Here is a 21396-nt window from a genome sequence, read left to right as displayed (position 1 = left end):
AATTTTTCGGAACTACCCTGTCATTGTGGCGTACACAAGGACCTTAATCTGATTATAAGTTCAAAGAAAATTTACAGAATGCTTGGTTTCCCCTTTAGGTATAATGCTGGAGCATTTATAAATAGAAATGCCGAAATGGTAAGCCGATTTGCTACTTCACTAATTCTTTTTATGGGCGTAAAATACAAAATTTAATCCTTTGTGGCACTGCTAATTCTGAAAAGACCGCCGCACATTGGTCGGAGTAACGCTCACAAGACCTGAAAATTCTTAAATGCCTGTACAAAAGAGGCGGTTTTCTTAAAAGGAAGCTTAATCCGTTTTAAGTACTTCGGAAATAGCGACCGGGAAGGAAATTTTGTAAACTGTTTTTTTGCTAATATTTAAGAGGAGGATGAATTATTACCAGAAAATTTTCATTGCCGTATTTATACATGCTTCTGAAGTATAATTTAATTAATTACATGAGAAATAATTTTTCTGATGAGCAAACTTTAAAGATTTTGTATGCTATTATTAATCTCTCAGATTTTGAGTATTTCAACCTTATTTGATTATACAGCAAAAATAGCTGTCAAACTTTTGAGCAAGTGAAAAATAAGTTCTTCTATTATTTATTTTACAGAACTAATCAATTTTTTTAACGAGATTATTCTTTATTTATCTGTATAAAATTTATAATTTTCATTTTTTGTAATCTAAAAGGGAAATTTATTGTATATAGTATTTCTATAAAATTGTTATTAATGTGACGCGATGTTTCCTGGTGTATCTTTCTTGTAAACTGTTTTTCTTTTCTTCTTTTTTATAATGAAGAAAAGAAAGGCATTCATTATTGATTGCAGTTGCAAGCTAAAATATGTATATTTTAGCATATTTGAGAATTGTTTGTCAAAATCAATCAGTTGTGTATAAAAAAATTCTCACAATATAAATTTTGTAAAGTGTCCAAAAGATTTCCTGAAAAACTTAAGATTTTTAATATGTGCTTTAGTATTTTTAAAATCAGATATGTTTAAAATTTTTAAATTCCTTCTGTGCTTTCTAAAATTTTTTAAATAGAATACTTTCAATTTTTTTTTAATTCTTAAAATGTTTTTGTATGCTTTTGAGACAGAATGTATTCGGTTTTTGAAATCCTGGTGTTCTAATATTTTTTTTAGATTGATTACATTCATTTTTTAAATTCCTAAAGTAATTTTAATGTTTTTAGATCTTTTAAATGTATTTTTATTGTTTTTAATATTTAAATTTCATAATATTTAAATTTTTATTATTCCTTTTAACAATTTTTTTGATTGATTCATACACAAGTCAAATTACTAATACGTTTTGTCTTGTGTGTGTGTGTGTGTGTGTGTGTGTGTGTGTGTGTGTGTGTGTGTGTGTGTGTGTGTGTGTGTGTGTGTGTGTGTGTGTGTGTGTGTGTGTGTGTGTTTATGATCTATTTACTTTTTTATGAGTTTTTATTTAATTCCATTAGTAATGTTATTTTATATAATTTTTTTAATATTAAATATTTTGATGACCTTGATGTCTTCACTATGTTTATTAATGTTTTAAATTAAGATATTTGTAACTTTCAAACTCATAAATTAAAGATGGATATTTTTTGTTCATATTTTTCTGTGATCGACGTATTTGTTTGTGTTTATTTTGTGACTCATTGTTCTGTATTTTGCTCTGTGTTTATTTTGAGCCATATTATATTGATGCTAGATTTGCTGTAATATGCATTTTCAAATAAATAAGCAATATTTGTATATAGATTATTTGTGATAATTAAATTATTTTATGTTCTCCATTAACGTTCCCTTTTGAATAAACGACAGATATTGCTGTAAAACTAAGAGATAGTAAATGAAATTACAAACATCCGTGATAGAGCCTTGACATCTCAACCTAAGGATCCTTGGGTCTGATACTCAATTCCCTCAAAGTTTCGATGTTCTTGAAAACATGGTACTTATTAAAAATTAAATTATTTGAGATTATCAATTATCTCACTGATCTGGGGTGGAAGTTTGGGAAGATAAATTCCGACCCTTAGTCACCCTCATAATCTTAAACCGATTTAAACTTCCTTAAACTTAATAACGTTAAACTAAACAAAATCCAATTGTGCTTCAGTAGACCTTTCATAACAGTTCGTAAAATTTCGAGCCGATATCATACAACAATTAAAGAGAATTGTATATGTTTATTATACCTTCACTCATATTTGAACGCCAACATGATTTTGTTATGAACTGAATATAAGAGATGTTTAATAAAACGGACAATTGACAAATAAACAAATACGGATATATAATATTTTCAAGTGAGCAGTGCATTGTAGTGATTGCCTAAAGGACTCTAAGAAGAAAACTATTACCAACTTTCACTTATTTAAATGCTGCGGAAGTTCCGATGAAAACTTCCACAGACTTCAATATCTACAAAAAAAAAAAAAAAAAAAAAGAAAAGAAACTGAATACTAAGAACAAATATAGCCCGATAAAGATTTATTTCATGTGAAATAATATTAATCTTCATGATATTAATTGTTGTCGACTATGAGTTGTAAATATCATAGACAAGAATGTAAAATTATTTTCGACGAAATATTAAACAGCTTTTTAAAAAATTCCTTTTTTAAAAAATATAAATATATATTTAGTATTTTTAATATAAAATATACTTTATTTTAAAATAAAACATACTGGATTATAAAATGAAAATTCTTCATGCATTTCGCTTTTTTATTTTTAGTTAAAATGAAAATATCAGTTGCAAATTGATTTTTAAAAACCATCAAGACTAAATTTTTTCCTCTGAATTATTAACAATCTTTCAAAAATTTTACTAAACGATGCCGAATTATAATAATAAATGTTCAAAGATATGATATATTTCATTTAATAGGAATCGCAAGATTAAGGATAAGTTTGTCTCGTAATATATTGAAATATGTTTTAATTAATGAAAAGTTAATACTTAATTAATTATATCAAAGCCTGCACTAAACCCTTTTTTAGCGTTTCATAGTGTAATTAGCAATATATATATATATATATATATATATATATATATATATATATATAAACATAAAGAAGTTTTGATTTTTATAGCTTAAAAACTATTTGTGAAATTCTCTTTTATTTATAATGATTGCGTTTAATATTACATTTTTTTTATTAATAATAAAAATAAAAAAGGAAAACCCTTAAGCAAGTAATCAACCGTCTTAAACCATCTTTACTTGACGGTTTATATTTTAATTTAATCGTACATTTTAATAGGAAATATAACATGAAAGCGCTTGCTTTTTAGAAAATCTATTTAATCAAGTGCCTTTGTTTATGTGAGAAAAAATTTTCATTCATGATTGAAGTTAACATAAAAATACCTTTTTTACTATGCTTTGATCTTGACTCAATTAAATAGATTTTCGATTTCTTTAATATTTATGAAACTATAAGACGTTTACATAATTTAATTTATTAAAAAAAGATAACTATCTCAAATAAGATATCACACAAAAATATAATTCTTTACGTCCATGTTCCTTAAAGATATAACTTCAACAAGCACATTTTCTTTTTTCTTTCCTCTGTATCGAAAAATGCTTTTTTTAAAATAAATAATTTAATTAATTTATTTTTTAAAAAAGATAACTATTTCAAACACGACATCACATAAAAATATAATTCTTTGTTCATAGCTATAAAGATGCAGTTTCAAGCAGCGCATTATCTTTTTCTTTCCGCTATATCGAAAAATGCTAAGCTGGAAAAATCACTATCGATACGGCGGTACTTATCAAAGGAAAAAAAATTGTACAGTAGCTTCAAATTCATGAATAAATAAAAGAAAGTAGGGTCTAACTGAATATGAAATCTGCAGCTTCTGCAATGAAATACATCTGCCATCTTTTTACTGCATGCGATGCACGAATCCCTGAGATCCCCGCCTAACCCCCTCCCTCCCTCCTCACCCCTTCTCAAGTTCTTTCTCTTTTGTGAAAGCCCCCGGGCCGGAGTCGGCTCCTTTGATCTGCTTGTCGCCTTCCTCAGGCCTTTGAGGCGAGCTGTTGTTTACTTTTAGGATAAAAAGAACTCAGCACGTGGGTTCTGTATAAAAACTCGATGAGCAGCAAAGCAACCGACACTTCGCACACTCGAATCCAGTCTTCAAGCCACTTAGGTCTTTTTACTCGCTTACTCAATCAGTATCATCAGCACTTGAGTAAGCTGTTGATTCGATAGTTCTTCTCCTGTTTAAAAAGCGGGTTTGAGTGTTACCGGAAACCTTTTCACCAGTCGGCGCTTGATAAAAAAAGAAGAAAATCAATTTCTCATTCTTCGTCGATTAACATCTTCATAAAAAGTGAAGCAGCAGTATCGATCGCCTCATTAACGATTATTTCTGAAGAAAATCTTGATTCGTAACCCACACGTATCTATCGTAGAGATGGCTTTGCTTGCTATACCGTTTCTATTCTGGTTGGCCAGTTCGATTGTCAATCTCCAAGCCAAAGTTGTCCACATGAATTCTTTCAACCTGATAGTAGATCTAGATCGAAATCACTGGGCTGATGTAGCATTCGATTTCATTGCCAACATGTCCTGTAGAGATACTTTTTTGACAACAGAAGAAGATTGCAACCGACTTGTTTCCATCCGGAAATCAGACATGAACTTCTATTCTGCGCCTGTTTCCGGCAACAAATACAGAGCAGTCCTTCCAGATGGTCCTCTCACACGAACGGATGTCCACGATGCTATTCTTGTGATCGATCCTTATCCAGAAGCGAATCTTGGGCATCTTCTCGTAGTTTTCTATGTCGATTTGGGTTGGACGGAATTGCAGTGTAAGGTCAATGGAGGGCAATACACTGGTAAGTTATTACTTTATTATTATTATATATCAAATTCGCTCTAGAATTAATAAAATACGATGGCTTTAAAATTAATTTTTGATTTAAAATTAATTGAAGATATTGTTTATAACATGTTTTAACAGAAAGTAAAATTTGTGAAGAAGGTAAAGTTTCTAATGTGATTTAGAATTAATATAATTTTATTAATAGAATTAATAGAAAGTGGCTTTTCTAATGTGATATAGGATGAATGTAATGTTTTAGATTATAAAATGTAAAGTACTTTATTAGAAATTTCAGGAGGAAAATTATTGAGAATTTTCATTAATACTAATTTGTTAGTTAATAATGAAAGAATTTTGTTGAAATACACCAAAACGTAGTATTTTCATTAAGTTTGAAAATTAGCTCAATTCATAAAAAAATTTACCTAATTATAATGCAGCCATTTTGTTTATTATCTTTAAATGTATCAAAATTTCAACGAGGATTTTAATTGTTCTTAAAACTAAGTTATGAAAATTTTAGTACTAATTAAACAACGTACACAATTTTAGCCCGAGGCACATTTGAATATTTTCTGCAGAGCCATTTTTAACAGTATTTTTAAAACTTTCGGAGAGAGATATTTTACATGTTCCTTATCATTTCAAATTTTTTTTATATAATTTAATATTTTATTAAGTTATCAGCTTAATTTTTTTAAATAATTTTTTGAGTAATTTAATAGTTTATTAATTCTTATATAAATGCTCGATATTAAACAATAATATTCGATATTAAACAAAATTAGCAAAATCTTTTTAATATGTTTAACTATTAAGCTTCTGACTGAGAATTTTGCAATTATGAATTCAAAATTTTGGGGGAAATTTCTGATAGCGGTAACTTCCAATGTAATTTGAGAATTGTTCAAACTCTTTTTTTTTTTTTTTTACTGTTTCAATCATTAATTATAACATTTTATTTGTGATTAATGCTTATTATTATGAAGTGAGAGATTCTTCCTAAAAATTTCTGTAAGTAAGTGGATATACAAATGTATATAAAGATAACAGGAAGTACTTGTTTTTGCAATTGTTGGCTTAATGTAAATAAAAATAACATTTGAATTCAATATTTGTTCTTGGGAATAAATGGTTTTTGTATAAATTAAAACTACAGTAATTTTTTAATGAAATTAAATTGCATTTTTGAGTATTAAATTTGCATGTTTTATTGAAATACAAAAAAAAAATCCTTTGGTCTGTAAAATATGGGATTCAATGACACTTTTTAAAACTTATATGAATTTTTTCAAATTAGGACGTTTAGTAAAGTTTGTTTTGTAAAATTCCTCCGGGTCTGGCTTAATTAATTAGAAAAGATGAACATCATTGTTATGTTTAATATGGCGCAATAATAATTTTGAGTTTCACCGGCAAAGTGTATTAAGAGACCAGAAGAATTTCTTTATTAAATGTAGGATTAGCATACGAACTTTTAAAATTATTTATTTGAGTCTTAACATTCCATTTTATTCTCGAATTGTTAATACATTAATATCTTTTCAAATGATGTTATTGGGGGTAACATTCTCACAACTTGATGCCATGTAAAATCTATCGGGTGCATATATCTATCAGCTAGTGTGACATAGAAGTTTTTTGAAAGGTAAAAGTCTAGGTTTCGTCCTCGTCATTTGATCGAGGTTTAAAAATTGCGAATTTCTTCCCGAAGCCAATTTTCGAGTTCCTAGAATATGCTCTTTAATTTAATTTAACTAGAAATTAAATCAAATACTCAATACAAAATCAAATACAAAAAAAGATTTATTCATATTTTTTTTTTTAAACTGGGATTAAATAGTTTTAAGAAATGGGGAGGTGGACGAGAGAACAGAAATTTAGAATTCTTAAAAATATGGAAAAAAGTTAAAGCATTTTATTTTCTTCCAGAGGCTTACAATATAAGCTTGCATTCATTCACAATTTTGTATGTAACAAACGAAAATTAAGCATCTTTTCCAATTTAAGGAATTTTTAATTTAAAGTATAATATATTTATAAGTAGGTTTATCTAACATCATATAAACTTCAGACGATAAAAAAATTTTGCAATTGAAATTTTCAAAAAAAAGTTGAAATTAAAATATTACATTGCACCACTTATACAATTTATATAAACATGTATATATTTTCTAAAAAATATCTTGTTCGTTATCAAACAATTGCGCATTCATTTTTTTTATCATTTAAAAGAATATCCGGGTCCATTACGAATAAGAGAAGTTTCATCTTATCCACAAATATCATACGCATAATTTTTTTAATAAAAGGGAAAAAAAAATTCACAATAATATGAAAGTGCATTGTTTCGAAATCTGCTTTAATGATTAAAAAGACAACAATTTTATTTTAGGGAAACTGCTCATCGATATCTCTTTAGCATTTAGTATTAATTGTTTTAACGATGCACTCATAAATAAAATTCATAAATTATTTCACAAACCATTTATTACGAAAATTATTGCTTTCAGCAAATATGTTGTTTAGAATCTGTTTTTCATAGTATTTTTTAGTACTGTATTGCATCATCCAATTATCAGGTTAGATAGAAAAATTTTATAAATTTCCAGTACATCCTATTCAATACACACAAATATATCATCAATGCAGAAATTATTTTCTTAATTTGTTTTAAGATTAAGTGTATAAAAAATAATTTCGGAGCGTTTTTTTTTTTTTTTTTTCCAATAGCGCTTTAATTTATATATTAAAATTTTCGCTCTAAATATATTTATGATTTTTTACAAAATATAATATATATATAATAATTTCAACACATAATATAGTAAAATCTTATAAAATGTTAAATGATATTATGATGAGTACATATGTGAAGTAAAGTCAAACTAGTGAAAATCAATACAAAAATTCTGATTTATTGATTTTAAGATTAAGTGTCTGAAGACATGATTTCATAGTGTTTTTTTTTTTCAATAAAGCCCTCGAATTAATATAAATTATTAATATTACACATGCACACACATGTATATATAATTTCACAAACTATAATATATATATATATATATATATATATATAGTATTTTTAAAATATAATAAAATTTGATTTATAAACGGTAAAATAGTATTTATAATAAGTACCTTTGTGATATAAAATCTAATCAGTAATAATTACTATTATTTAATGTCAATGCAGCAATAAATAAATTTTAAATTAGTTTTAAGCGTGTAAAAAGAGCCTTACACGGTTATTATTATTAATTTTTAATAGGCTTTTGGAGTTAATATATTAAAATCCAGAAACTGAAAAAAAAAATCTTTATTTTTTAATGTATAATATATTTTACTTGGAGTTTTGTTTAAGTCTAATCTGTAATTTAGCAATTACAGATAAATTAGAATGTTATAACCGAATTGCTGGAAGCGGAAAACATGCAGTTATCATTCACCTTCGAGGAGTGGTAAAACTAACAATAGAATTTCACCCGAGCCGCAACATCTTCCTCAAAAATTGCACGTGTTTCACCTACCTTTCACTACAAAAGTAACAACGCACAACGTGTGGTTGAACACCTGACCACAAACACCCCGCAAAAAGACTCCACATTCAAAGAAAAGAATTGAGGGGTGGACGCTTCTTTGAAGGAACCGCCTCCCACAGTGTATAAAGCTGACAGATAGATCATTTAACCACTGTTAAAGGGGTTGTTAGATCTGCAAAGTTGAATAGAGCTGAGAAGGGTTCTACAGGTAATACGTCTTCAGAGCAAGTCCTCCCAGTCAATTAAAAAGACAGGTAATCTTTCCGACTCTAGGACACCAACTGGGAAGATTTATGCGATTGTCGGGAAAATGTTACCAAATTAAGAAGTCGGCATCGCACAAGGGAAAGTCCGCGCGCATCCTCTTGTCAAGTTTCGCTTTGTGATTCTTTGTCACAAACAGAGATTATTTATCAAGCAGACAGGACAATGGTTTCCAAATGAAATTGTTTGCACCACACAAGAAAATTCAGGGTTATCCTTTTGTCTGGTCTGGCTTTTTCAGATTTAACAAATGTATTTTGGTGATTCTTTGAAAATGTCGGGCTAGAAGGTATTGGAGGTTTGTAGGACATATATTTAAAAATAATTGAATTATCTTTTACACAAGAATGAAACGGTATCCGCCCTTTTGTCACGTCTTATGCAGGTCTGATAAGTTTGTATGGCGCCGTTCTTTGAAAATTTTGGTTTGGGAATTTGTGGAACATAGTTTGAGAGCAATCATCAAAAGTTCTGATATATGTCTGTATAATTTAAAGTATTAAAAATTAATTTGCCAATTTTTTTACCTTAATAGACTAAAGGTTGTTAGTTAAATTAGGCATTTATTTTATATTTTTTAATTGAGATTTTCTTCTCACTAGGAAAGAGTAATAAACTATAAAAATCATAACAGTAAATTATTGATCATATTATTAAAATAAAAAAGTTGATAATCTTTTTGAAAAAAATTAGCTATCCTTGTATATAATACAGGGTTTTATTTATTTATTTATTTTATAGGCTAAGTGCTGTTAATTTATATAGGCCTTTTTGTTCTTTTCTAAATTCAGATTTTCTTCTCAACAGAAAAGAGCAATAAACTTTAAAAATCATAATAGTAAATTATAAATCATTCATTAAAATAATATATATATATATATATATATATATATAAAATTGGCTTTTTTTTGTTTGTTTGTTTGTAATGCATAGAATAAAAAAATGAAACATTTTTAGAAAAAAAAAATTTTTAGATAAAAAAAAATTACTTAAATATATAATGAAAGACAATGATAAAATAAATAAATGATGAAAAAATTAGTAAGAATTCTTTATCTATTAAACTTAATCTTGACTGTGAAATACTGAAAAAAAAAAGATGTAATATAAAAACTTCAAAATACCTAATTTCAATAAAAAGAAAACTTTGAAGCAATAAATAACTGTTTTATTCAATGACACAGAAAATTACAAAATTTAACTTTCATACAATATCTTAAAAGATTAAAAAAATTAGTTGATTTTCTAAATCATTGTATTGACCAATATAATAATTCTTAAAATAAATAAAAGAACGATTTTTTTAGGCAAATTATAGTAAATGAAATTCTCTGTGGTCATGGCAATTTTTGTCAGTAAATATAATAAATTAGTCTGAATAACGTTTTTATAAGACATTAAGGCATCATAGAATCAGATAAACCTATATATATATATATATATATATATATGTATAGAATTTTGCAACAACAAATTATATTTTATTATTTAAAAAGAAATTAATGTCTGTTCTCTTCTTTTAATTCCAGATGATGGAGCTTGTTTATCCCTTGCTTTAAGAAAAAGATGCCACAATCTTCTGCTGAGGAAATTGAATAGCCATCGTAAAAAGCAATGCGAAATCAATTTCTTTCCTCTGGTGCACTTTGCTAATGAAGAACCTTCGCAACGATCCCAGAAATTAGAGTGCAGGGATTTTATGACTGGTAAGAATCACTTCAATCAGCTATATTTGGGACCATGATTAATCAGTAATAATCTTCGTAACTAGAGTCGCTGAAAACGAAAAATTAAAATATGCATATTTAATGAATTATCGCTGAATAAATATATTAATACATGAATTATCGTTATATCATACATATGTATTGAAAAATAATTTTTGAATTCAATCTTTAGAAAAATAATGGAAGCATTCTGGAACATATGTTTACTGATTAAAAGTATTATTAAAGCTCCATTAATAAATCCTTTTGGTGATAATGATAATAATCGAAGAGTTAAGTTTTCATCTAAATTCTAAATTCTTTGTGACAAATTCCCAAAGAATATCGAAAATTATTGTAGTTTTCTTTCTAATTTTTTAAAGATAATTTTTGTAAGTAAGAAATAGTTGTTAGAATAGTAAAAAAGTTAATTGGAAGAAAAGTAAATATTTTTAAAACCATGAAATCTATTCAAAGGACACAACTGTCTTATTAAAAAAAGTAATTCTGCATCCTTTCTAACTTATGCCTGAAAAACGCACATTGGGTTTCGAAATTGTAGTGCCATAGTGCGTTTGGAGATTATCATGTAAGCATGAACTGAAGATAAGATTGCAAAAAATAATAAATACTAGTAACTAAACAAGCTTCGAAAATGTATTTTTATTTATTTATTTATTATTTAAGGCATCAAATCCAAAGTTTATCTTCATTGTTGCTTTGTATAACGTTATTCTTTAAGGCTTTAATTTACCCATTATTCAGTTTGAAATTCAAAATAATTATTTTTAATGTTCTTATTTAATAATTTTTTTCTATGCAAAGAGTAAGAATTGTTATTGTCGGAAAATTCCAATTCAATATTTTAGCGAAACGCCACGTTTTAGATTTCCGCGAATCCTAAAAACATGTTTTTGAAATTACACCTGTCTATCTGGGAAGAATATAACTCGACAACACTTTGAACTGGAAAAATGAAAATACGGTCTTTACACAAAATTTTGTTGATTTCTATTAAATTTTAAATGAAATCCATTCAAATAAAGTTTCTCCTTCCAACTGTCCAAATATAAGCGAATACAATAACTACAAAAGTTAAAGTGATTGATTGGTAGACAAAATTTAGTACACAAATTTAACATGTAAAGTATAGATATGCATTAACATGAAAAGTAAGCCCAGCAAGATATTTACTGTCTTTTAGTCTATACTTTCACAAGTATATAAACACAATAGCTGAAAAATTCAAATGCTTAAATATATGAAATTTGGTATGTAATTTTATAACTGCAATTGCAATTCTGTGTTAAATTTTAATTCCCTTTTTTTTTTTTTGGTACTTTTGTGTAACCGTATCTCTCCAATTATTCTCCAAAAAATAGTCAAAGATTAAAACCTACTTTACACTTTCGTAATTATTGTTCACCAATTGCTTACATTTAATAGTACAAAAACGCATTTATTAGAAAGGGTGCGAAAAGGTTTTTCTGAAAAGCCCCTTCCACTGGTTTATATCTTGTATTTATATGAAACTGATGGGTAAGACAAGGTTAAGTTATTTGAACATAAAATAACATTAAAAAAATTTTTTACAGTAGCCTTAAAACCAATTTTTATTCCAGGTTTTGCACCTTGTCCCAATCTCCGCCCACGAAACCACACGGACAATTTATTTTGCGATGCATTAGAAGAGAATACTTTGAGATGTAGCACTTCTTCAACTACTGTCGGAATTCGTTGCCGACTCTTTGAGAGATGTGACCATGCTGTTCTCATATCTGGTGGATGGGATCGTTTGACCGACCGACCTTTATACCTAGAAAATATGGTCCGTTTCCATGACATGTTGATGAACAATGGTTTCATACACTCCAATGTCAAAATGTTTTTCTCAAATGGAAACAATGGTATTGACAGTAAGTTAAAATTTATTTAGTATTTTACTCTATCCATCCATTTCGTGTAAAATTATTTTAGAATAATGTTTGTATATTTAGTTGTGAAAATTACTAAAACAGTCAGTAAAAGTTTGGAGTGAACCCATGTTCGAGTAATATATATTTCTGTCCGACCGAATGTATCTTATAACTTTTATAAAACTTTAAACGAGCAATTATTTTGTATATATATATATATATATATATATATATATATATATATATATATATATATATATATATATATATATATATATATATATATATATATATATATATATATATATATATATATATACATGTAATGATATTTTGAACTCTTAATTTTAACCAAATTAATTTACAAAGTTTTATCGTAATTTAGTTAGATAAAATGTCCAAGAGCGTTTTTCCTCATTCCCCTCTGTGTTGTGTGTGTGCTCATCGCTTGTACATATGCCTGCTTCTCCAAAATGAAATAAAACGACGTCACGAAATCCAAAGTCTTTTCACTGTCTTCAAAACTGCATCCTGCTTCACAACATAAAATAATGCTTATATATATATATATATATATATATATTCTATCTGATTCTAACAATTTGGATCAAAATTGGTTTTTAGATAATATTTGGGTTTTTAAGTTTATCAATAATATATGTCTTTCCTAAAAAAAAACGGGATTTTACACAAAAAATCAAAAATTCTTTTTTATAACTAACTATTAGAGCCTCTTTCTAACTGCTCTCGTGCTTTCAATGTCAAATAGCGCTCTCTCGTGAATTTTTGTAGTACTTGCATTGTTGTCAAAGGATGTTTACCTACTGGTACCTCAAAGTTTTGTGAGATGGCTGTGATGAAATTGGAGATGAGACACAATTGAAAAATATTCATTATATGAATCTTATATAAATATTTTTTTCCAAAAAAAAATGCCTAGTTAAGCTTGGTTTCCCAAATATTGGAAATATGATAACACAACAATGCATTAAGATAGATGAAATTAAACATATGGATATGTATCAAATTTTGGTCAAAATCCTTCAACAGTTTGCTCGTAGGTCGATCTGTCTATCTGTGAGTACATGGAAATAATATTTCAAAAAATGTAACTAACTAAAGAAACAAGGTTGTGTACTAATATTTTAATATATAATCTTTTGTACCAAAATTGTAGATCTTATCTCTGAACTAAATCAATAAATAACTAGACCATGATGATGAAGTCGATCTGTCTATCTGTGCGCATATGAAAGTGATATTTCAAAAAACACTGCAAGCTAGAGAAACTAGATTGTATGCTAGTATTTTAGTATACAAGCTTTTCTACCAAAATTGTAGACCGTATCTAATTCTGGATAAATCAGCAAATCAATAAATAAGTAGATTGTTTGCTTATTCATCTGCCCGTAAGATAATTTAAAAATATAACAAGCAAGATAAATGAAATTCGGCATTTGTTTTTGTACATGTATATTAAATCTTTGGTGCAACCAATCAACGGAAAGAAGACATCCAAAATATAAACTTTATCCTCTTTACCGCTTAAAGCCCATCACAAAATATGCCATATTGTACTATTGTATTGAATAGAAAGTAGAGATGATATTTTTTTCTGGTTTGCTTATGCGTGTTTATTTCGATGAATATTATTATTAAGTGAAATTTTCGCGTCAAAGTTGGATTTCAAATAGTAAAATAGATCAATAGAAAAACTTTTATTCACAATTATTTTTGGTTTATCCATGAAAAACTGTAAATTATTAATCCTTAATATCATCTCCCAGCATTTGATAGGATAAAAGAATATATCTATCAATATATATGATTGTCTATCGAAATCTATAATGCTATTTTGGCGTCTAGCGACTCGGACAGGCTAGTTTTTCTAAGTATGCGAATAAAAATAAGCATAAATAATAATTAGTTATGATATTATAAACTCTGAATCTTATTTACATTTTTATGGTGGATTAGAGCAAAGATCAGTGTGCTGAGGTCTGAAATTTTCATAATATTTTTTCTTCACGGACAAATGGAAATTATTTCTTACTTTACGTCAAATTAGGAAATTTTTTTTCTTTCGTGTTTAGTTATCTGTTAAATGATCAATATTAGTTTCAATTAGATTTTAATGACCAATTTTGATCTGAAAGTTCATAAACAATCTGCATAGAAAAGATTCCACTGCAAGGAAACAAAAAGTAGCTTGAGAGAGAATTGCATGATGAAGGGTGAGACAAAGCCAAGAGACATTTAGCAAAATTCGTTCAGAAGACAATACATGTTAAAATCAAATTAAAATATCCACTCAACAGATATTTCATAAAAAATTTTGTTTATAATGAAGTTTTTTTAACTCATAAAATTCGAGTTTTTACTACAATAACTTTCGTTAATAATTTTGAGATATTATCAACAGTATAAAACCCGTCTAGACGGATAATATAATGTTTTATTTGTAAATGTAACGTCGTTTGATTTATTTTTATCTATTATTTTTTGTTTTGTTTTGACTTATTTGCGTGTGTACTATAAATATAACTTGAACCGAGTAAAATGAACTGAAGAATTTCAATCACAGGGCTGTTAAAGCGACACAGCTTAAATGTCTATCGCGATTTCATATGAAAAATACTTTGTTGAAGTGAGTATGAGGATCACGACAATTATTTAAAATTAAACTCAATGAATATTTTTGCCAAAGAAAGATCAGTCTTACTGAAGACGAATTTCTTTTTTTAGTTTAATACACACGGTTTAAAGACAGCATAATAGATTTCATTTTCCTGTCTTTTCCATTTTCCACTGACTGTTTACAGAAAGATGGACAAACATCATTATATATCATCATTATTCACTCCAAGAGTTTTGAAAAGTAGAAATTCATGAAAACATCGAGCCGAATTATTTGACGATTCAAATACTGTTCAATTACTTTCGAAATTGTTTCATCGTATATGAGAAGTAAAAATAGCATGAATAGAATAGAATAAAAATCATTAATATGAGTGTGTTCTCTTTTGCCTTTTAAAATAAGAATGCTCCAAATCAAAGAATCATACATATTTTGCAAAGGTTGTCCAAATGAAAAGTGGACAAGTTGAAATAAAATAATATCTTTATTGGAAATCAAAAGAAATTGCGATGGGTGTTATAACACAGGCACCATCGCTTAGGTGGTAAATCTACGCCTATGATGCAGAAAGGTGGTGGTTGATTCTTGAGGAAGTCCTTCACAGCTTGCTTCACTTCATCATTCGAATGGAAATGTGTTCCCTGTAATGCTCTCTTAAGGGTCCCAAAGATATGGAATTCACAGGATGATAAATCCGGACCGTCCGGCGGGGGTTCCAACACCCTGCAACGGAATTTTTTTTAAGGTCGTCTGGGTTTCACGAGAGACACATGGGTGGGCATTGCCATGGAGAACCTGTTGTGGGAGAAGGCCTGGCCGTTTGCTTTTGGTGGCTTTCCGTAGTTCCGTCAGAGTACTGCATCATTGTGTTGAATTTATAGTGTTCTTTTGGGGTAGGAAATCAATCAAGAGTGGTCCATGGCATTCGAAGAATCAAAAACCACACTACCGCGCGTTCTTCAGAACTGGACGCATCCATGTTTAGCATGACTTTTCTTCCGGCTAATTTCCTGTATCATGGACAGTTTTCATTGCTGAAAGCCGTATGCAGTGCACACCTCCTACCGCCCTTTATATTCGGTGATGCTACTATAGCTGCAGTTATTCCGACGCAATCGCAAGTACCCACTTTTCATTTGGGCAACCCCTATAATATGTTTCATGGTGAAATAGCACTTCAGATTTCTTTTAAAGCAAGACGTATTTAATGAATGCTTTCTGGATTCGTAAACAATATCAGATTTATTTCTAAGCATTGATTTATAAATGATGTATGCAAATTATGTTAAATTTTCTGTTTTAAATTAATAGGTTATAATGTTTTTAAAAATTATATTTTTTTATATTTTCAGAAGCTTTGGGTATAAATGATGAGGTGTTCCCTGCAGCTTTTAAATTAACCATGCGATACCACATCCGCAAAATCTGCCAGACAATGCACTGCGCCGACTCATTTGTTATATATCTGAACAGTCCAACAACAAATGAAGGATCTTCACTTCTTTGGGACATTGACAGAAATGGACAGGTGAGGAAAGAGTTAGTTCTTCTTCTTTTGTAAAAAGAAAAACATCAAATAAATACTGTAAATTAAAAGAGGACAGCTTTGGTCTTAAATGATAAAGTATTTCCTGCAGTTTTTAAATTAACTATGCGATACCACATACATAAAATCTGCCAAACAATGCATAGCTCCGATTCATTTGTTATATATCTGAACAATCCTACAACAAACGAGGGATCTTCACTTCTTTGGGATATTGGCAGAAATGGACAACTGAGGAAAGAGTTAGTTTTTCTTCTTGTGTAGAAAGAAAAACAAGAGGAAACAAAAAATATAGATTACTAATGGAAAGCACCATCAATTTCCAACCCGATTAAAGGAGCTGTCAATAGAAGATTTATTTTTTGGTTCATTAAAAGTAAAAGACATTTTCCTGAAAATGCGTATGAAGGAAAGTTTAGAAATTCTTAAATATAACGGTAGAGGCAAGTAAGATTTAGAATATATATTTTTTTTTAAAAAAATCCAATTTCCTATGAAGTAAAAACAGAATAAAATATTAAAAAAACATGAATTTAAAACAACTTTTAATCCTTTATTTTTAACTTGTTATTTAACTCTATTAAATCTTATTAATCAAGTCGCTCTTTACTGACGCATGGCTCCTCTCAATTAAAAAAAATCGACTAATTTAATTTTGTAACATTTTTAATGGCAAATTTAGAAAAGAAAAAAAATTAGTAAATGCCTGTTCCTTGTTAATTAAAAAAATATTTTATAAATTTTATAAACCTATTATCGTGGTTAAATTGCTTATATATATATATATATATTTTTTTACTTAACGGTTTTGATAGAAAGGTGTAAGACTTTATAAACAACTTTTTTCTTGAAAAAAAAAACAATTTTGAAGATGTTTCTCCGTATTAGCTAAATAAGGCAAATTCTGATTGATAACAATGTACATTTACCTTTTTCTTGTAATAAATCTTATTACAAATAATACCTTTTAAAAATTGTTTTCTTACAATCTAATTCAATAAGCATTTTCTGTTACCTTTTATTCCTTTTCTATCATTTTACAGAATATGAAACAATTAAGAAAGCTAAATTTTTTTTGGCCAATTATATGTTTTGGTAATTTTCTGTAGTAATAAATCACATGTGATATTTCTTTTAATGAAAATTTACCATTTAAAATGATTTTCATTAGAATGTATAATACCTAAATAAAGCAAATTCCATTTGATGACAATGTACCCTTACTCTTTTCTTGTAATAAATCTTATTTAAAAAAATAACCTTTAAAAAATTGCTTTCTTACATTTTAATTCATTAAGCATTTTCTATTACCTTTTATTCCTTTTCTATTATTTCACAGAGTATAAAATAATTAAAAAAACTAATTCTTTTTCGCAAATTATTTTTTTGGTAATTTTCTGTAGCAACAAGTTACGTGCGCTCTTTCTCTTAGTAAAGATTTGCCATTTAAAATCATTTTAAATGGTAAATATATGTATTCATGGGAATATATTTATTTTCTAGGCTGATGACAGCGAGATATATACCATACGAGAACTACTCCAAGATACCCAAGATTGCATGGCACAGCAACTTTACATAATCGCCGACCAGAACTTCTCCGGCAAGCTCATCCACGCTCTGGAACATTCGAGCAGACACCAAAATGTTATGGCTTTCGCGAGTGGGCGGGAGCATGAATATTCATGGAATGGAGATTTCACCACTCAGTGGACGGCTTACAACAGCAAACAGGACTGCATCGCCGAAACGCATGAAGTAAGCATAATATTCCAATAAATCACGATAACTATCAAGAGCTTGTTCAAGAGATGGTGATAATATCTAAATGGGTGGTTATTTATACTGCAACAGTTTATTTACTCTCTTACGAGAATAGTTAATTTTCCTGGAGCAAACATGAGCTCTTCACATCGCAAATTTGTCATATGATTTCCTGTTAACTATATCAATTAACATAAAATGTCTATATAGCCCTTGTCTTTGGCCTTAAAAGCTCCTGAATTGGGGAGAGATTAAATTGTGACTATTTAACTAAACCGGTATAGTTTGTGACATTCAATTACTATTAATTATCTCACGAGACTAATTAAAAGTGAAATTGATGATTGTCTAATTATCTACATTATCTAATTTACATTTTTCATTGCAATAAGATCAAATTACATCATGAAAATTGAGAAAAATGTTTCACAAAAGGTAATTTTTAAAATTTAATTCGGTTTATCTTTTTTTAATACATGCTATTTACTTGAAAGAGCAATCACAACATTTTATTCATTTTGAGGAAACCTTCCGCCATCAGGTTAAAAACCAGAACTATTGTAAGGCCTTATTGTTATTTGATTGCCATTTTTGGGAGGATGTAAACATAGAAAAATCATTACCAAAGCTGACATACCTTTGCTCAGATAATTTTGCTTAGCAATAGAAATTTGTTGCAAGAAGCAACTGAGTTATTCAAAAACTTTCCTTTACAATTATAATTATTTTCAGAAATCTCTTTAATTATTCAGTAAAAAGAATTCTCTTATGAAATTTGTTTAATGAAATTCTTACAGCCTCGGGGTCAAGTGAGTGAAATAAGAAATAAAATAAGTGAAAACAGTTTTAGAAAACTTCAGTTTGTTTTTGTATTATTGCATCAGTTTCTGCAATAAAATATACATACGTTAAAATTATTAATACAAAATATTATATGCCTTTGTCTTCGGCAGCGTTTTTAAAATTTGGAACAAATTACTGAAAATGAAATGCAAAAGTTCCTATTAGATTCAGAATAGAATGTTGAGGCGAGTTGACAAAAGTAATCGCACTAGTTGGTTAATTGGATCTTTCTTACGTTGTGATATGCTGTCGCATTCTTTTTCTGTCTGCAAGACTCGTAATGGATTCGAAAATTAAATAGGAAGAGCCGATTTATTAAGAATATTATGAACATTATTTGAATCCGTTCTTCTTCTTCACCTTAATATGTTTGAAAGCTGTTATATAAATAACTATCATAATTAATTATGATGATTAAAAATTATAAATATTTATACAACAATAGATAATATTAATATACAATATTTTGACGATTTTAAAGAAGAAGCATAATTTTAATGAATACCGTCATATATTTTTTGACCAAAGAATGATCCATTTTAGTTTTTTGGAGATTTATAAATCATTCACAAAGTAAAGTGGAGATTGTACACGTTACTTAAAAAACGAAATAAATAAAAAAAAAAGATTAAAAACAAATAATCTAAAAGAACGAATTTGAATTATTAAAAAAGGCGAAAGGCTTCTCAAAAACTAATAATAAAAAAAAAACGAATTGGCATAATCTCATTTCATTGATTGAATTTACCAGCCATTTTTTTTTTCGAGTTCCTAGCTTTAATTCCATTTATTTTTTTACAGGCCGTCAAAACGACAATGAATTCTTCTGAACCACTTTTATTCGATGGTTCTAATGGTATTCTCAACACCACAATTTACGGTGCTCCTTGTAATGTTTTACCTCCCTATACTGAGCATGAGCTCCAGAAGAGTTTTTATGGTTGCCAATATCTTCCTACATCAGTCTGGTTAAGGAGAGGTAAACATTACTTCAATGCAGCAGAAGAGGAAGATTATGAAGAATGAAGAAATTAAAGGTGGATTTACACTCAGCCAGTTATAAAATTCCAATAAATCACGCATGTTTTGAAAGAGCGGACAATAGCAGATTCTTATTGTACAGTAGTTGCTCATGCGTGGTCTTACTGGTTGGATTATACCTGGCCGAGTGTAAACTCTACTTAACCTGTTAATTTTAATGTAAATATGTATAATATTCGTTGCCAAATTGAAAGAAAGCAGAAAGAAAGAAATTTATTGAACTGTTTTTAAATAAGTTTCATTGTTTTGAGAAAATTAAGGGAAAAGAATTAATTTGAAATTTCTTTCTAAAGATATATAAAAGAAATCAATGGTTTGATGAGAGATTTAATACAGATTTTTCAACTGTGAGAGATATTTTTACTTCATATTACATTGTCTGTAGGAAGGAATGTACCTTTTTTCTTACCAGGAAAAAAAAAAAAAAGATTTTCGAATCAACGAAATTTTGAAATGAAAGCAGAAATTCTTCGAGGATACTTCTAAAAATTGATTTCCTAATTAGTGAATAAAGAAGAATTTCTTTATCAGAATTTTCATATTGTGTATTTAGAAGATAAAAACTTCATTTCAGAATTTGTGGTGAAATTGCAAATTTTGTGCTTTACGAATTTTTTTTAATATAACAGCAATCATGAAAAAGTGATTCATTTATTAATTGTGAAAGAATTTTATTTCATGTAATATTGACTTTAATTTAATAGTAGCATCCAAGACTTTAAAAAAATCTTTTGATAAAGTATGTTCTTCAAACAAAAATGAAATGTCTTTTGTGGTTTTGATTAATATTATGTTTGTAATGTTTTCATGAAGAATATTAAGATTATTTTGTTAAAGCAATCTCCAGTGGAAAATTTTTATAAATTCTTGTCTTGCATATCAATAATATTTGTGCATAGTTATTAAAATTTGTAAAATATTTGCATTTTTCAAAATTAATTAAATGTAAGCGTGGTGTATCCTAGTTTAATATTTACTCCAATATTATTTTTGCCTGACATTTTTAATATTAAACTCCATTATAATTTGATATTTCTAAGACTAGTTTAAAATTCATAATGTCTGACAATCATGCAATTATTTTCAGATAGCCTTGTCCCTTAATTCGGCTATTTTCCATAGCTATAGCAAGTATTATAAAACTATTGAATCCAATAAACTATGTATTTCATACTCATCATCATTTTTTATAATTATGTCATTGACATCTCATCATGATGTGCTCTCATTTTATTTGTGCATTGCTTTTGATTGATCTCATAAACATAGA

The 21396-nt window shown here is 28.0% G+C and overlaps 1 protein-coding gene across 2 annotated transcripts; it reads left to right on the top strand.

The window, feature by feature from the left end:
- The first annotated feature begins 4113 nt into the window (after nt 1-4113).
- LOC129966528 (uncharacterized) lies at nt 4114-20827 on the top strand. Of its 2 annotated transcripts, none has more exons than XM_056080968.1 (6): nt 4114-4879; nt 10202-10378; nt 12001-12294; nt 16288-16460; nt 17982-18236; nt 19887-20827. In XM_056080968.1, exons 1-6 carry the CDS (start codon nt 4453-4455, stop codon nt 20109-20111), a joined length of 1551 nt encoding a protein of 516 aa, XP_055936943.1. In that variant the 5' UTR covers nt 4114-4452; the 3' UTR covers nt 20112-20827. The 2 variants fall into 2 exon arrangements, with proteins under 2 accessions (XP_055936943.1, XP_055936942.1); XM_056080967.1 differs by having other exon boundaries at nt 16285-16460.
- Nucleotides 20828-21396: the final 569 nt, after the last annotated feature.

Source organism: Argiope bruennichi, chromosome 4 (genome assembly GCF_947563725.1).
Source record: "Argiope bruennichi chromosome 4, qqArgBrue1.1, whole genome shotgun sequence".
NCBI classification, from domain to species: Eukaryota; Metazoa; Arthropoda; class Arachnida; order Araneae; family Araneidae; genus Argiope; species Argiope bruennichi.
Note: the sequence above shows the minus strand (reverse complement) of the source record. Positions and strands in the feature narration are given on the sequence as shown.